This window comes from Lampris incognitus, chromosome 21 (assembly GCF_029633865.1).
Source record: "Lampris incognitus isolate fLamInc1 chromosome 21, fLamInc1.hap2, whole genome shotgun sequence".
NCBI lineage: Eukaryota > Metazoa > Chordata > Actinopteri > Lampriformes > Lampridae > Lampris > Lampris incognitus.
This window is the reverse complement of record NC_079231.1, coordinates 15,217,942-15,232,817: the sequence shown is the minus strand read 5'-3', so window position 1 is coordinate 15,232,817 and position 14,876 is coordinate 15,217,942. Positions and strand designations below refer to the sequence as shown.

General features: G+C 44.0%; 1 protein-coding gene across 2 annotated transcripts; it reads right to left on the bottom strand.

The window, feature by feature from the left end:
* Positions 1-5,849: 5,849 nt before the first annotated feature.
* unc50 (unc-50 homolog (C. elegans)) lies at positions 5,850-10,375 on the bottom strand. 2 transcript variants are annotated; one of them, XM_056301445.1, is made up of 6 exons: positions 10,274-10,375; positions 9,219-9,490; positions 8,797-8,917; positions 8,224-8,363; positions 7,767-7,874; positions 5,850-6,631 (listed from the first exon to the last, which is right to left on the bottom strand). In XM_056301445.1, the coding sequence occupies exons 2-6, from the start codon at positions 9,484-9,486 to the stop codon at positions 6,495-6,497; spliced, it is 774 nt and encodes a 257-aa protein (XP_056157420.1). In that variant the 5' UTR covers positions 9,487-9,490; positions 10,274-10,375; the 3' UTR covers positions 5,850-6,494. The 2 variants fall into 2 exon arrangements, with proteins under 2 accessions (XP_056157420.1, XP_056157422.1); XM_056301447.1 differs by having other exon boundaries at positions 10,129-10,353.
* Between the last annotated feature and the right edge of the window lie 4,501 nt (positions 10,376-14,876).

The following is a 14,876-nucleotide window of genomic DNA, read 5'->3' as shown; positions in this document are numbered from 1 at the left end:
CCATTTCTTTCTCCGTCAAGACAGTCACTCACTGAGGAGGATAAGGCGAGCAGCACTCTTCATGTGCATGCCATGGAAATGATACATTTGGTGTAGCTGTATTGTTGTCTGGGTGGAAACAGTGGAACTTTAGAATCGTAGAGCTTATACATGCTGTATCAGTGCCAGAAACAGGTTGGGATAACAAAAAGGGGGGGACATTTTTTTTCTCTCCATAAATTGGGAGAAATACAGGAGGAGGGCAGTGAAAATTGGAAGTCTCCTGGGAAAATCGGAAGGGTTGGCAAATGTGGTCAAATTTCCTTCATGACTGATGATAAAACCAGTCACGCTTCCAGAGACCAGTATATAACAACATGGGTTAATCACAAAACCTTACTGTTAGCTTAGTTAGCAAGCACAGCTGTTCCAGACTGGAATACACTGTCGTCAGAAGTTGGAAAAATTAAACCGGAACTATCTACATCCCACTTTGTTTGGTATGCAGTATAACTCAAGGCATGTCATTTGGTAGTTTTCTGCAAGTTGGAAGTTGTTCATCTGACTTGGTCACATTCATGTGGTTCAAATCAGAAGTAAACAAAAACACAAAGGTTGTGAACCAATTGTAGTATCTGCAGTTGCTCATTTCTCTCCACAACAATAATATAACTTCATTTATATAGCGATTTTTTAACGATGTTACAAAGTCCTTTACAAAAGAAATAAAACCAGACAAGGCTAAAAATGAGATTAAGACCAAGAGGACATGAGCAAAGAGGAGGTAAAAGCAATCAATGAATAAAACCAAATAAACAGGAGTAAAAATAAAAACGGTATAAATAAATGAAAACAAATATCAAATATTTCCAAAAGCTTTAACAAAGAGAAAAGTTTTAAGAAGAGATTTAAAAGAAGCTAAAGACTTAGTGTGTCTGAGTTCAGTAGGAAGAGAGTTCCTTAGTGTGAGGGCTCTAACAGCAAAAGCCCGATCAACCCTTGTTGATAAACCGTAACCTCCGAATAACCAGCAGGGCTCCATCTATGGAGCTGAATGGTTGAGAGGGCGCATACCAGGTCAACAAATCAAAGATGTATTTGGGTAGCGTAGCGGCCTATTCCGTTTCCTACCAACACAGGGACTGGCGGTTCGAATCCCCGTGTTACCTCCGGCTTGGTCGGGCGTCGCTACAGACACAGTTGGCCGTGTCTGTGGGTTGGAAGCCGGATGTGGGTATGTGTCCTGGTCGCTACACTAGCGCCTCCTCTGGTCGGCCAGGGCACCTGTTCAGGAACTGGGGGGAATAGCGTGAGCCTCCCACGTGCTACGTCCCCCTGGTGAAACTCACTGTCAGGTGAAAAGAAGCGGCTGGTGACTCCACATGTATCGAAGGAGACATGTGGTAGTCTGCAGCCTTTCCCGGATCGGCAGAGGGGGTGGAGCAGAGAACGGGACAGCTCGAAAGAGTAGGGTAATTGGCCGGATACAATTGGGGAGAAAAAGGGAGAAAAAAAAGATGTATTTAGGAGCAAGACCATTTAAGGCCTTAAAGGAGAGCAATACATTTTTAAAATCGATTCGAAATCTAACAGGGAGCCAGTGTAGGGAGGCAAGCACAGGGATGATGTGATCATGCTTCTTTGTCCTGGTAATGAGTAGAGCAGTGGCGTTTTGTACCAGCTAGAGACGGTGGAGGGAGCCCTGGCTGAAACTTGAGTAAAGTGTGTTGCAATAATCAAGCTGAGAATAGATAAAAGCATGTACAACTTTTTGTAGCTCAGCAATTGATAAAATTGACCTAATTTTAGAGATTATCTTGAGCTGGAGAAAACATGACTGAACAACATTTTTGACTTGATTATCAAAACAAAAGTTAGCATCAGATATTACCATTAGATTCCTAGCAGCCTGCTTAAGACTATTTGACAGACCACCAAGCTAAATACCAAAAGGGATGATGGAATTTGGGGGACTGAACAGAATGACCTCAGACTTATTCAATTTAAGACATTTTTGGGGAAATCTGGGATTTAATGTCAGAGAGGCAAATTGTGAGGAAATTGCCAGGATCTGTGAGTTTTAGTGGCACGTATAACTGAGTGTCGTCAGCATAAAAATGGTAAAACACATCGTGATTTTGAATAACTGGCCAAGAGGCAGCATGTATATAGAAAACAGAAGGAGGCCAAGAACTGAGCCTTGAGGGACACCACAACTCAACTGAGCCAGAGGAAGTAGAGTTATCCAGAACAACAGAAAAAGTTGTGTTGGAGGGGTATGAGGATAATAAACTAAGAGCCGAGCCCTTGATGCCTACCCAAGTCTCCAAGCAATGTACGGGGCTACTGTGATCGACTGTGTCAAAGGCAGCACTTAAGTCTAAAAGAACTAAAATCGAGCAGTCACCTCTGTCTGCAGTCGGCAGTAGGTCAAACCACCAAGATTAGTACCAAAAGGCTGCTAGGATCAAATATCGTAAGAATAGAACGACGTTGCTTAATTGTAGATATAAAGATGTGACTCTTCGTTTGCCTTTTTGTAGATGTAGCTCATCCATCATATTATCTAGCTCTAGCTTGTATTATCGCATTAGTCACATCTCTTAATGTCCAGGGACTGTTCACTGATGTGGACCGCCATGACAATTACTTTGATGTCACAACTCAGCATCTTCCATGCTCCCGATTTAGCAGGATGTTCACGTGGTGTCTCCTGGCAGGAAACGCGTGTATTCTATAAATGCGATAGCACTTGAACGCACAAGCGCGCGGCAGGATCCGCTTCGGAGAAGTTGCGGTTAATTGGCGGCGGCAGCTTGTGAGCAGCTCAAACACACTGTAGCTTGTACTAAGCTTTCTAGGTTAGTCTTGAAGACGCTTCCCTCACCAACGGTAACCTTACCCGTTTGCTAAAAATAACAACCCAGTTGCCTTCAACTGAATTTCGCGACTATTGGCTACTAGCTACTAGTTTAGCCATGCCACTTTATTGATTAGACAGTTCTCCTGGTCTGCAGGTCTGTCTCTCTGGCGCCAGTTGATTTGGGGGGGATCAGAAAAACATGTCTTTAAAAAAATTCCTTCATAAGTGGACTTGAAACCTAGGGTGTGTAGTTATCTGTGTTTCCCCTACCATTTCTTGCTCCACTGATGACAGTACTGTAGCACTGGTCCCGTTCATTTCAGCAAACGCTCCCCGTCCCAGTTGGCATTACGCCACGTTGGTTTCTTCTTCCCCGCAGGAGCCGACTCACGTGTTTATTTATCTCCTCCGCGGTGTATTCAGGCTCAAATAGACCACTGCACTTCCGCGTTCGACCGTTAGAGCGGGGGGCGCTAGAGGGGGCTAGAAGCCGGCAAGTTTGAACACGGTTTAAATGGCTAACTATGTCGCTACGTTGGCTGCTGCGGACAAGAACCGATATTTGCGAAAAATTCGCAGTATCGGTGGCCAGTGTCCTTTCAAGGGACAGTAGTCCGGGTGCATGGGGTCCTTTGCATTACACCCTGAAATGATAAAAGGCAAAAATTAAATCGCACATCATGACCTAGAGCAGCCATGGGGAAAAGACATAGGAACTAGGCTACATTTTCAACAAATGTTTGCATTTTATTCAATTATTACTTTTTACTGGATTACACATGACTGCATACAATGATGCATGATATACTACTCAATAAGGATGACAATAATAATGTGATAACAATGTTTGCATTTTAACTGGGTAAGGGAGACCGGGGTAGTTACCCCTTGTTTCTAGGAAAGATAAACAAAATTGAGCATGTGACCAAATATTCAGGGGGAGGGACCATTTGATGATTTTTAATGGATAAAAATACATATGGGTTTGAAGAATGTGATCCCATTCAGACGGGTTTAGCTAACTGTGGAATTCCATATAGCCACCGGCTCTTGACATTTTGGTGATTATAAAATGTAGAATAGACGTAACCTATTATTAGCTACTAGCTAAACTAGCTAACATTACCAGTGATGAAGTGCAGACCGCAGACATAAACATGTTTGCTGTCAGGATCCCAAAGTTGTCCATCCTTGTCTTTCCTTCTGATCGCCTGGAGCCATTTCAATCGTTTTTCTCCCTCCTTCTGCCTTTTAGGCAATACAAAAAAAACGAATATTTGGGTTGTTTTCCTTGTTAACAGTACAATCCACCACACAGCAACTTCTGGGCATCGTAGCTACGGCTGGGCTGCGTATCTACTACAGTGCGGCTTGGCGGCTTGGGTTTTCTATCCCCCTCTCCTGGCGTCCTGTTGTCAAGGTACCCGGAAGTGTTCCGGTGGTCTGTCGGCAGCCTTTGCTAGAGCCAATTAGCGAAGTCTTCTCAGCAGCTTCCTTGTCTCCGCACCCTTTGCCCTCAGGGGGGGAGCGGCTGGAAAATCTACTACGCCCAACCTTGCACGTCTACAAATCAGAGAAGGGGTGGAGGAATAGCTGATGTGCACCACCAGTTCATGTCAGCGATTGCTTTGGGGAGCCACAGAGAGAGACTTAATGCGGTCTGACACGGTCTGACAAACTAGTTTAATGTCGTTTTGCGTTGGAGCCTCTCTTTAAAAATATGAAGCACCATTAAAACACTCTAGGTCTAGGGGCCCAGATGACGTCAATATTTTATGAGTCCTGTATATTATGGATTCATTTAAGCAGTAAATGTTGCATGATGTGTGAGGGAGAAAATGTTTTCACAAGAAGATGTATTAGCATTGCTCAGAGCTCAGCTGTGCCTTGCGTGATGACACACAATGTCGGGTTGTCTCAAGCTGTTGTTCTTTTTATGCTTTTCGAACAAATTACGCCGTATAATCATAAAAGCTGACAATGTCAAGCCAAAGGGATTTTTGAAATTTTCTCTTGATGTTGTTTGTGGGCTCTTTAAGTTCTTAATGTGAAAATAAGCCGTTAATCACACTTTTCAAGCTGTGATCTTGTGCATGTTACATGATAAATATATTCTGTCCCATGCATGAATTCACTATTTCCAAGACAATCCAATAAATGTCTGACAAATATTGGTGGTAGCTTATGGTGTGATAAACTACTGGAGACTTATAAAACAAGTTATTACCATCTTGAAGAACATCTGTTCCGTTTCCTGCTACGTACACCCTGCACACCTATCCAAAGAAAAAATCAGAATGGGTCAATCATCTCTAAAGTCATGCAAAACAAGAAGGCTGAAATATAGTCATTTACCAAGCAGTTATCTACAGCCAAGACCGGTTGGTAATGAAATAAAGTTTTCCTTTGCAGGATCCTTCTAGTCCCATTCAATGACCCTGTTCACTGTCCTGATCGTGCGCTGTGACCTAGCTTTGGTCTTAGGCGTGGACACTACCAAACACACAAGCTGAAGGACAACACACCAGTCACAGCTGCCTTATAAAGTAAGTGCATTAAATATCAATTAACATGAAAATCAAGGTCCATCTAATTGCCAACCCCTGGCCAATATGCAAACTGACAGCGATCCAAGAAGAAGACCTCAGCGAGAAGATGTGTTTGAAATATCTTAGCAAGAAACAACCTGGAGCAGGTGTAAGCAATGCAGCCACTGCTGGCAGCTTGGATTTAAGCCATTCGTCCCCTTTCTCACATTATGTAGCAGTGGTATTCCACAGTGTCCCATGGAGAGCCATGTGTATGCCGTTTTCTTTCGAACCCAACAGAGCAACACCAACGCATTTCAATAATTGGTACGCCTGCAACCAGATGGGGGTAATCATGAATGAAATCAGCCTGTAGAGTGTTTGGTAAAGGAGACCAACCTGCATACACACAGCTATTACTGGTACATGACCGAGTACCACTTCTCTACAGAGATAGTTCATTCAGAAGCAAAACCAACTTAAGTTAAAATCTTTCTTTTTATTGAAAGTGCTTTGGAATGTACACTTAAAGAGAAATAACTATCACCAAGGAAAGCTACGTTCGTCTTCAAACCACTTTCTCCTCTTTTTCATCCCAAACTCTTTTCTTCAATGAGCAGGATTTACAGTATTTTCAGTCTTTTTATTAAGAAACAAAACAACACCAAGCCTCTTCTTTTCCAAAACAATCTATGAAGTGTATTTCACCACCAGCTGGATATTATTTACAAACCATACAAAAGAACAACAATAAAAGCTGTATCTGCATAAGTCCCCTTTTTTGCACATCTCTTCAAAAACAAAATAGTGCCCTCTCGAGTTGCCAGCTCCAGCTCAACAAAAGAGCCAACCAGGATTCAACTGAAAGTCAATTAAAAGTCAGTGGGGCATCAATCCACGGCAAACCAGTAACACAGTCAATGCAGGTGAACCAGGCGCCTCCCGAGAATCAATTCAGAGTCCTCCGGTGTCCTGGTTTACTGAAAACCAACCAGGATTCAACTGCTAATCAACCAGATGTTGACTGACAAGCCAGCTGGAAACTGGACTTGGAAGTCATTCGGGATTCGGTTGAGAGTTGATTTCGGGTACGCCAGGAGTCAATCCGAGTCTCCCCTGCACGTCTACTGGACTCTGTACTTGTAGAACCAGCAGAGTCCCTGTGTGAAGTTCCACCCGAGAAAGATGGAGAGGATGTAGATGAGTGCGAGGAGTGCGAAGGGGTAGAGCAGCACCACTGTGTTCTTCAGGAAGGGCAGCACTGTGTAGAACCAGGAACAACAGAGGCAAAATGTTTTATTTACCTGATCAAGGATGTCAGCCGTGATCAGATGATACAACACCACAAGACACTGATCTCATTCTTCTCTCGTTTTCATGGAACCTTGCTACCATAAGATGTGAACTACAACCAAGAGCTGGGTATCAGTTTAATTCTCAAAAACTTCACTTCGCTGTTTTGATGCGCACAAACTTTAAAAGTGCAATTCTGAAAATGCACATGTCATTTACATGCAAATAACTGTAATTTTTGATACTTTATTTTATAGTGTAGCAAATGCCATACTAATGTTCAAATCATAAATGCTTTTGTAGTTAGTTGCTCATATGAATGTTATCCCTCAGGTAGGACATTCCTGGGGGAAATGATGTGACCCCCAAAAGTTTGACTTCTTCCTCATGTTACATCAAATGTGAAGCCAAATTGTTGTGGCAGATAAACACTTATGGTAGACAACACTTGTAAAAGACCTACGCTAGCATGTTCAAAACGATAGGTTCAGCCATGTTTTGAATTATTTTGGCAGTTGTGAAGGAGATGACACAGCAGCACTGGCAACCTGTTTCATTTCAAAAGGACCTCTGAGATCTGAAGAGCTCAAACACCACTGAAATTATTATGCATCAATATATATTGATAATTACACAAAGAGGACAGTCTTTGTATTGTAACTTCAAATAATATTTAATTCTGTATGTGAGATGGCAATGAGTAATCAACTCATCAGCGTGTATTGTTATGCATGCTGCATGGATATATATATATATATATATATATATATATATATATATGACTCATGTTTCTTTTGCGATCTATCTTAACCAATTCATATGGTTAGTGGTGATTATTTCATACAAGTTATACAGCAATGCTGATAAGAGATCTGGATATGATTACGCCATTTTCACTCCCTTTTGTAACAGGTGTCTCATCGACAGGATAAAGTTTTTTGAACTACGGCAGTTTAGCGCTAAACTTGCAAGCCAGAGTTCTTGTGATGCTACTGGTGTCGTCTAGCATTTTGAGCGCTGTCAACATCAATTTTATTCATTGACGTGAATGAGGCCTCCTTCCCTGTCTGTTACAATATTAATTCAGTAGGTTGAGAACTCACCATTATAGCCCAAAAAGGTGATGTAGAGATAGTAACCAATGGCTATCAGCCACAGACTGTTTCCTACAAAGTAACCCAGGAACCAATCCGAGTTTATCACCACAATATCTGCAAAACATCGCAAAATAAGAATTGTAAGCAGCAAGATAGAATCTAGGTTTGAACTGTTATGTGGGTTTATCAACATGACAGCTATGGCAAACACACAGAATCCAAACTTGAAGTTTACTAAAATATGTCAAATGGAAATATTTGAATATACTTAAGTTCTGCACTAATTTCTACACAATTAGAGATCCAAATTCTTATATGCAAATATACACCAACAGACATTGTAATGTTAACACATAATAGATTTTCAACACACACACACACACACACACACACACACACACACACACACACACACACACACACACACACACACACACACACACACACACAGTGTACCACTCACGGTTGATGAAGAAGAGCTGTAGGAAGTGTAGGATGACTAGGAGGGGGTAGAAAGCATTGAGGTGAACATCGAATGCATAGCCCCACTCTACATCGTAATCTTTACTGGGGTGTTTCATCAGGTACTTGTTTGTGATCACCCTGAAAAAGACAGCAAGAGTGATGGAATCCTTCAGTCGAAGGCCCAGATCAGTCTATCTTTTTGTATTGAGTTTTACATTTTATCTAATTTTCTGTTCATTAACAGCTTGACTGCTTTTTCAAGTTCAAGGCTAGACTCATTTATGGGTGTGTACTTTGACGCTTCTTTATCTGATGCTTTGTGTAAAGCATTTTAGATAGTATAGTGAGGGTTACGGGTCATCTAGTCAGCCAGATGTAGCTGCTAGATATGAATCACACAGAAATGTTCCAACACTGCAATGGAGGGAGATGAGTGCGATTCCAGTTAGTTACAGGCTTTGATAATCAATTAATTTGTGACTGAAGAAAAATGATGATGATAATGTAATATAAATCCATGGCTGTATACTGTCTAGTACCAACAAATCCTGGATGTTATTCAGGTACTCACCACATGAGGGTGGATATGAGCAAGCCAACTCCAATACAGTCAATGAATACCACCCAGAGGAGCAGCTTGAGAGTTTCCACAAAGCCCATGTCCAGGACCAGGCCGAAGCCCACTGTCGACACTGCACGCGCACGCACGCACGCACACACACACACACACACACACACACACACACACACACACACACACACACACACACACACACAGAGTTTAATAAATGAGTGTATGCCCTTAAAACAAGAACATAAAAATTGAGGCGGGGGGGGGGGGTGAATAGCTAAACGTAAAGCAGGGAAGAAAAAATAAAATATAACAAACTTGTGAAATCGAAATCAGTTTTGGGCTTTACAAACAATTGGCCAGATTGATGAAGACAACAGAAAAAGATAAAATGTATAAGGAGGATACGGGTATAGACTTGCCACATAGCCAGATACTGAGCAGCACCAAGAAAGCAGGATCATCTCTGGCCCACTGGTCCTTGGTCTGTTTCCTGTAGTGGAAGTTGCGGTAGACCCTCTGTGGTGAGGTAAACAGGTAAAGCATTTGCCAAAGAGCAAACTCAAAGTCCATCTGTCTGAAATGGAGCAACCGCCGCAGGTACTTGTAGCGCTTGGCACCTGCCGTGTGACGTGCTGCGTCCCTGGAACCGAGGGCACCATTACCCTGCGGTGAGGTGGTCGGCAACATGGTGCTGGAGACAGATTTAAAACAGGAGATGGGAGGTGAGAAGGGGAAGAGATGAGAGGAAGAGAAATTCAGATAGTCCTATGATACAGATGTATATTGAATATAACACTTCAGTTTAGCATAGGAAAGTTACAATAAACTCAGATGCACAGCTTTTTAGTGCCTGCGTTGATATTCTCGGGAAATAATGAACATTTCAGATAAACAGGAGACAGCGGTTGGGTCGGCTGCAAAATTTAACTTGTGTATAGTGGCGAGTAGTCACACATATTAATGTATTTGGAAGCACTTTTTCCATAGCGACGTTACTACAATAAATGAGGTCATATATAATATAAAATCACATGCAGATTGGTGTTAGCTGTGTTCTTTGGGACACCAGTTGACTTGCTATCATTGATTCGAGTTTGCAATTTCACTTAAATGCCAATTAAAAATATAGCTGATCGAAATAAATACACAGTATGAACACACAAATGACAACACTGTGACAGTACGCTTTGCTTCTACTCTACCTTACCATACATTCTAACAAGAACCGGTCAGGAAAACACACCGCTGCCAGCACAAGACCTAATAACGAAATTCACCGTCGACAAGTATAATATCTTATTTACAGACAGACAGACACAGTTAGCTTACTGCTAGCTACTGCATTCGTTTACTAAGGTTAGCTTAGCAGGCCAAGCCAGTCTCGCTTGTAGTCTTCGAGGAAGAGCTGGAAATAGTGCAGCACCGACTACATCAGCAAGGAGACAGAAACTGGTTTATTCTGTGATGCCCTTACTGGTTTCGCTAAACTCCCTCGCAGGAGAAAGCACCAACTCCTCTTCTTGTTTGCTAAAGTATTGTTAGCTTAATCCTCAACGCGCTTCCTGATCCGTCACAGACTGAACACGTATCGACTTCCGGTGCTGCGCTATGGCTTATGGGAAATGGAGTAAAGTGTCGAAGTACGTTTTTAAACAATATACGGACAAGACAAAGTTTATTGACTGAATATAGCAGGTGAAGTGGGAAGCGAAACGAGTGTTTACATTATTATTTTTTAGAGAATGTAGCCCACTTTTTATTTGTATGTGTAAATGTGACTCAATTGATGGTTTTAGTTGTTAAGACCTGTAATCTTTTCCTTTTTTTTTTAAACACGAAAAGTTTCTGTTTTAAAGGTGAAGCCGGGCGCGGTTATTAAATACTATGTAACCTATTTTTCTGGACTCAGCCTGTTAGTGATTTTAAGTTCCTGTTATAAGCTGTTGCCACAGTGTATGCCTTGAGCTCTTATTTTGAAGGCTGAAGAGAGAGCGGAAGTGCTGTACGCAGTGTTGTTGCTGTGGAGTTCTGTTGGGGGAAGAATCCAAATAAAGTGGTCCTCGTGAGAAAGTGGAACCTCCGTATTTGTTATTTTATAGTTTCATACCGTATAGGCGACATCTACAAACCCTCGGTTACATTGGTGGCAGCGGTGGGATCCGGAAGTGTGCATTCCTCATAAGTCTCTTCGGAGTGCGGAATGACAAAACGCGAGGGCGCGCTTCCGGGGAGGGTGACGACTTTAAACTAATAATAACACACGTTAGCCCCTAGCTAACGGATCCGACTCTTTAGCCGAGCGGTTAGTGATGTCGCCTTGTGGTGCAGGACACACCGTGTCGAATCCCGCACCGGGCAAGGAAATAAGCGGTTACACCGTCTATGGAAATAAAGCCTTTTCAGTCAGTTTTGAAATTCATCCGTAAGGGTCGTTGTTTTCACAGCCTTATTTCAGATGCAAGACTTGATATATCTCAAACAGTACAGGTCATGCACAAATAAAACGGTTGCACCTGCAACGATGCAAGTGGTTTAACTGAACTGGCTGGTAAAAAGAAAACGCAACTAGAAGATCCAAGAAAGTTGAATCAGTTCATCCGGACACAACGTTTATTGAGAAAACGTTTCATCGCTCATCTAACTGACTGAAGGTCGCATCTCCACCCTTATAAACAATACAGCGGCACAACGATTACAACGGCCACGTGTCCGAGTCACAGAGGTTTGGGGGAATGGTTGCAATCACAGCATTGTAAGATGGCCACAGGCGGATTCTCAGCCATGTTTTCTTACCGTTGTTTTCTTGTTTTTGAATGAACGAAAGTCATTCGCCTACATTCATTTTATATCATGAAAACCGCGTCCCCCTCTCCCAGCAGGCGATAAGTGGTGGTTTGTCACCGGAGCACCAGAGAAGGAGAGAGACACCTGGTGGAGACCTGCACTCTACTGAGTGCACTCTTCTAGTTGTTTTTATGCCATGTGGTGTGCGTGCGTGTGCGCGTGTGAAATCTGGTTGCTGAGTGACACAAAGGAAGATCTGATGGTGATGCTGCAATAGCTGCAATAGTGCACAGTGGTGTGCGTTGTTGTTGCTGCAGATTAGCTGTCTTTTTGGTGTTGATCCAGTTGTGCATATAGCTGAGGCATAGGCAGAAATCACAGTGTGGGTGGGCATGGAGAAAATCAGGTGGGCCTAGAGGTAATGTTACACACACTAAGACGAAGGCAAAGCAGCCACACACTCACACTCACACACACACAGCTGGCAGACGCAACAGCATTATTACTCAAGCATGTGGATAGAGGTACACATAGGGCTGCTGACACAAGGGAAACACTGGGTCAGTTGTGCTGGGCTCTGGGTCAAGGAAGGGTCCAACTCCAACGGCTCCCACAGCCACCGCCGCTCCGCCAGCCCTCAGAGCGCACGACAACAGACGCAGTATAGCACCGCTGGAGCAGGGGGACCCCGTGTGAGCCCAGTTGGGATTGAGGTCCAGACTAGAAAAGAGGTTTACATACACAATGCCTATGTTTGGGCTGTTTAGGGGCCCAGTATTTTTTTTCATGTAAATCTGGTGTATAGTATGTTCAGATCATTAAATGACAAGTTTGTTATTAATTTTCTATCAGGTGCCATTTAGGCCCAAGAAAGCTTGCACATACACTACTTTTTCCTCACACATACACATAAAGGAAAAGGTGGTATGTGTGTGAGCTTTTTATGTGCATGTTCAAGGTAAAAATAGTGTGTGTGCAAGCTTTTTGTGTGTATGTGTGAGGAAAAAGTAGTGTATGTGCAAGCTTTCGTGACATATGGCCTAAACGACACCTGATAATTTTCCATGGACAACTTCAAAGCATCAAAGTTTGGGATTTGGGAATGATAGTGTGTGTGAGATCAATTCATACATGATGATTGCTTCCTTTTAATCTTTGACCATGTATGACCTATATCATCCATCCATCCATTATCCAAACCCGCTTATCCTGCTCTCAGGGTCGCGGGGATGCTGGCGCCTATCCCAGCAGTTAATGGGCGGCAGGTGGGGAGACACCCTATACACTGGACAGGCCGGCCGCCAGGCCATCACAGGGCGCTTAGATAGATGCTTAAAGTCCATATGTGACAGAACAAAGGTAGTCTAATAAGGCGTCTACTCCAGGTGCACAAATAAAGGCCTATTGTTAACTGTTGGTTGATAGCAGAGGAATGTATGGGAGACTCACTGAGTGTAGCAAGTCTGTACACACTAACTGGAGAAGTGGCCTTGGTGGGATGTGAGCTGGAAGACATGAGATAAGGAGAGGAAGAAAAGACAACTGCCCTATAGGAGAGACGGTACTGTACTGATCGGCACACATTCAAGCATCTAGGCTTGGGTGCGTCTGTTCATGATTATATTAGATATTTTATTCAAGTTTACAATTCTATTCTGTTGTTGCCCACCAACACGGGGATTGCCGGTTCGAATCCCCGTGTTACCTCCGGCTTGGCTGGGCATCCCTACAGGCCCAATTGGCCGTGTCTGCGGGTGGGAAGCCGGATGTGGGTATGTGTCCTGGTCGCTGCAATAGCGCCTCCTCTGGTCGGTCGGGCGCCTGTTCGGGGCGTGGGGACTGGGGGGAATAGCGTGATCCTCCCACACGCTACGTCCCCCTAGTGAAACTCCTCACCTTCAGGTGAAAAGAAGCAGCTGGTGACTCCACATGTATCGGAGGAGGCATGTGGTAGTCTACAGCCCTCCCTGGATCGGCAGAGGGGGTGGAGCAGCGACTGGGACGGCTCGGAAGAGTGGGGTAATTGGCTGGATACAACTGGGGAGAAAAAGTGGGGAGGGGGGGTAAATAAATAAAATGCATGCTTGTTCTGATTACAACGATATGATGGTAAAAATTCTGTTTCTACCAATGCATATGGTGATCACGGGAATGAATCAGGGACAGGGTAAAACCTGCCTGAATAGTTGTGGACATGAGTCAGTGCTCCTATATCTGCTCAAAGGACTTTTGTATTTTTTGTCGACTTTGCACATTCCCATGGACAAAAGCGGCGGTGTTTAGCAGAATAATTCAGCCGCCATAAGCATTTGCACAGGCCTCTTGCAGCAGAGATCTACATTCACCTCCCAGCATATGCATTTGTTTTGAAGGGAGGAGTGATGGATGTAGAGAGGTCTTGCAGGATATACAGCGATGAGGAAGTGTATCTCTAACTGTGGCCCTGTGCTCCCTCCATGTGTGTTAATCGTTTCTGCGGAGTTCGGCAGGACATGGAGAAGTTTCCCGAGAAACCCAATGAAATGACACCGGCAGAGCTACGGCACCTCACCCGGGAAAGGGAAACCGGGGCCCCCTCCTGGAGCCAGACCTGGGGAGGGAGGGACCCGTCGAGCGTCTGGTGGTTGGGCCTGGTCAGGCCCAGCCCAAAAAACCAACATGGAGCCACCACCCCGTGGAGCCACCACCCGCGGGGATGAGTATTGGGGTAGGGTGCAATGCAGGCCGGGCGGCAGGCAAAGGCGGGGCAAACTTCCGGCATCGCAAACTGGCCCTCAGGGAGATGATGGAAAATACAAAAATATATTGTCTTGTATCATGCTGTCTCGGACTCAATAATTATATGTAGGCCCATGGTTCTCGTCCAAAAGAGATAACGGTGTTTCTCATCCCTGTGTCCCAAATTCCTCTCCCAACTCTGTTTTCCTCCCTCTCGGTTTCTCTCTCCCTCAATTCTTCTTCATGTCTCTCCTCTTACTGTGTGTTGAAGATCTAAACTTAGTCCTCTGATCAATAACTTTAACCCACCTCTCCCATCCTCCCCAGGCACTCGCGTGGAGTGTGAGAACCAGAAGCTGGAGAGAAAGGGAGGAAGAGCTGGATGGAACGAGAGGAATGGGGGGAGAGAGAGAGAGAGACTGCCAGCGCTGGGATTAGACATCACGATTGTCGCCAATTCAATTAACTCATCCATACAGCATCTTGCTCAGCGTAGAGACAACGCGCCCTGTGTGTGTGTGTGTGTACGTGCCATTTCACCCGTTATCAGCCCTGTGTCAGACATTACCCACAGC

What these genes read in the sequence shown, in the direction of transcription:
- unc50 (XM_056301445.1), bottom strand. Translation starts at nt 9,486, where the DNA reads ATGTTGCCGACCACCTCACCGCAGGGTAATGGTGCCCTCGGTTCCAGG. An exon ending in ACAGCTCTTCTTCATCAACC is followed by an intron (nt 7,875 to 8,223) that starts GTGAGTGGTACA and finishes GATGTTTTGCAG; the next exon opens with ATATTGTGGTGATAAACTCG. An exon ending in CACCTTTTTGGGCTATAATG is followed by an intron (nt 6,632 to 7,766) that starts GTGAGTTCTCAA and finishes GGTTCTACACAG; the next exon opens with TGCTGCCCTTCCTGAAGAAC.